Source organism: Miscanthus floridulus, chromosome 4 (genome assembly GCF_019320115.1).
Source record: "Miscanthus floridulus cultivar M001 chromosome 4, ASM1932011v1, whole genome shotgun sequence".
Classification (NCBI taxonomy): domain Eukaryota; kingdom Viridiplantae; phylum Streptophyta; class Magnoliopsida; order Poales; family Poaceae; genus Miscanthus; species Miscanthus floridulus.
The window spans coordinates 3,696,139-3,698,826 of record NC_089583.1 but is presented as its reverse complement, the minus strand read 5'-3'; the positions used below and the strand labels follow the sequence as shown (position 1 = coordinate 3,698,826).

The 2,688-nt window shown below is 46.8% G+C and overlaps 1 protein-coding gene across 1 annotated transcript; it reads right to left on the bottom strand.

Annotated features, from left to right (window-relative positions):
• LOC136550813 (F-box/LRR-repeat protein At1g55660-like) lies at positions 1–1,559 on the bottom strand. The gene is made up of 3 exons (XM_066542399.1): positions 706–1,559; positions 459–593; positions 1–339 (listed from the first exon to the last, which is right to left on the bottom strand). The coding sequence occupies exons 1-3, from the start codon at positions 1,516–1,518 to the stop codon at positions 19–21; spliced, it is 1,269 nt and encodes a 422-aa protein (XP_066398496.1). The 5' UTR covers positions 1,519–1,559; the 3' UTR covers positions 1–18.
• Between the last annotated feature and the right edge of the window lie 1,129 nt (positions 1,560–2,688).

The following is a 2,688-nucleotide window of genomic DNA, read 5'->3' as shown; positions in this document are numbered from 1 at the left end:
TGACTAGACCTTGCTGGATCACCAGAGAAATGTCCCATTGGTGTCATTAGACCCAGTCAATATGTTAGGAGATACAAAGTCGAACTGAGCACCACTAGCGTTATTTTTGATACAGAGCAGCCTCTGTTGCCTTTGAATCCATGTGGTGCTAACGTTTGCGCCATCTATCTCAAACCTCATTGACTCCAGCCCTCTTGCATTTGACACAAAGAACCTAGCCAAGTTAATATGTGACTTGTTGCCTCTATAGTTTCTTATCACAATTTTTCTCAGACCAATGTCAAGGGTATTATTAAGTTTTCGGTATGTACACCAATCTTTTCCGCAAACTCGTGTTATCTGAAAAGGCAAAGTGGACAGAGAAATAGCTTCAGTGGTCAACCTAACTTTAGAACAATATTGATGTTAGAAGCGACAAAAGAATGCGGATGCATGCTCTGGCACAGAGAGTCAGTCACCTTGATGTACAACTTCTGCAAGTGGGGAAAGCATTGCATTAAGTTAAGAACCGCATCCAGGCAAAGTTTGGCATCACATAAGGCAAGAACCTTGACACTGCGCACCACCGCTGACATGCTAACAATGGTTGATCCCTGAGTTTTAAGGATAGAATTAACACATAATGCATGATTGATAAGCAAAAAGGGTTTAGTTTGGATCCATCGTGAATCTGAAAGTGAGGATGCGCATGATACATGTATGTACCTGAAAAACCGTGGCCCCGAACTGAAGCCTGGGAAAGCCTTCAAACAAATTCCCCAAAATAGCCAATCTTGGTGCAGAGATTACCGATATGTTCACATCCCCTCCAAAATACAGTAATCTTTCTAGACACGGGGCATCCTCGATGACAAGCTCCCGTAACTTGTTTCCATAATCACCAGAACGCACGCCGATACTCCTGAGACTAGAAGACACAATTTGCAGTCGACGGAAGCAGCCGTTGCGAAGTAGCAGCAAGCTCTCCAGGACAGGGCAGCCGGAGAGCAAGGCGTGCAGAGAGCCCTCCAAGATGCCGACGTTGGAAAGAGTCAGCTGCTTGAGAAGCGGCCAATGGAGCGGGGTTCTATCTGGTGGGAAACTGATGCGACTGAAGAGGGCGACGCAAAGGGTGCGCGAAAGGCGGTGTACTGATGGCGGTAGCATAGAGTCGCGGAACTCGAGCTCCTGGAGGTTGCCGAGGGCGGGGGACCGGAACCAGCCATCCAGGGTCGTCATGGTGGGATACCCCATGCCGTAGCGGTGTGGTGGCATGACGAAACGGCGGCCAGGGCCAGGGTGCGCAGAGAGGACGCGAGAGATATCGCTGGGGAGGATGCCGCGGCCAGCTGGGTCGTCGCGGAGGTCGAGATTGAGAGGAGCGGAGCGCCATAGGTGGCGCCAGCGGGAGGAGAGCACCTGCGTGCGGGCGCCGTCTTCGGTGGGGAGAAGGGACACGATGTCTCCGAGGACGCCGTCGGGGAGGGTGCTGATCCGGTCTTCCAGCGTCCGCTTCTTGGCTCTGGTGACCATCCCCATGGCGGCGTGGCGCGGCGGCCGGTGGAGTGGAGGATCGTGAATTGTAGGCGTCGATCGATCGCTGTGGCCTCGAATGCCCAACGCCCATACATATAGATAAGGATGAAAACGGAACGGAAATATCCCGAACCGAACCGCATCGTTTTTTTATATTTAGATCGAATCCGCATTTTTTTGTCCGACTTTACCGTTTTCGCTTTCGCATTTTAGATGTTTCGTATTTCAAATGTAAAAGTAGAAAACTGTTTAGACATTTTTCCGACCGTTTTCTACTTTTCTACTTTCAATTTGAAATATTCCGAATTGAAAATTCGGTTTAAACCGAATTTGGCCAACTGCACAGGTCATACAGCCCAATTACAGGTTATTCACCACGCAGCTGTGTTCTTTTTCTACTGGTGGCCAGCTGCCCTCTCTTATAGACAGCGCTCAGCCTCGTCTCTCTTCACCTCATGAGATGGTGCTAAATGTCAGGAAACCGGCAGCATCTACACGAAAGCCCACCTGGGCCATAGCCCATCAAGCTCATCGGTTTAACCCCCACCTGCAAAGTCAATCATTTGATAGTTTTTGCATCAGCCGAATAAATCTTTGTTACTCAAAAGAAAAAACTGAATAAATCTTTAAAATAAAATACTACATCTATTCTAAAAAGATTAATAAAATTATTCTGACTCAGTTCGAGTTCATGTTTCTATAATATGCACTTGTTAATTATTATATGCACTTGAACTTGATCATGTATGCACTTAGTCATGCACTTGGTCTACGGGTCGGTATTCCGTATTGAGTTTTCATATACCGACCGTGTTCGATATAATTCCGCTCGAATTGTTTCGTTTTCGAAATTCTCGATATTCCGTAAGTTCGTGTTCGTTTTCGTGTTCGGTTTGTCCGCTTTCGTTTTCGTTTTCGTATTCAAATGTAAAAGTAGAAAACGGTTGAGGAGTTCTCCGTTCGATTCCGTCCGTTTTCATCCTTACATATAGATAGATAGATAAGGGCTTCTGCTTCCGCTGCGCATGTTGGATTGGGCCCACAGCAATTCTGATTAGATATTTCGGTTTTGGACACTTCGTTCCTCTGTTCATTCAGTCTTGTCAAAAAACTACTCACGCACTTGAACACAAGAACTGACCATGGAAATCAAAACTTGAGCTAATTAGAACA

Coding starts and splice junctions, on each gene's coding strand:
- LOC136550813 (XM_066542399.1), bottom strand. CDS start 1,518: ATGGGGATGGTCACCAGAGCCAAGAAGCGGACGCTGGAAGACCGGATC. Junction 594..705: donor TCGGGGCCACGGTTTTTCAG/GTACATACATGT, acceptor CTTAAAACTCAG/GGATCAACCATTGTTAGCAT. Junction 340..458: donor TGCAGAAGTTGTACATCAAG/GTGACTGACTCT, acceptor TTGCCTTTTCAG/ATAACACGAGTTTGCGGAAA.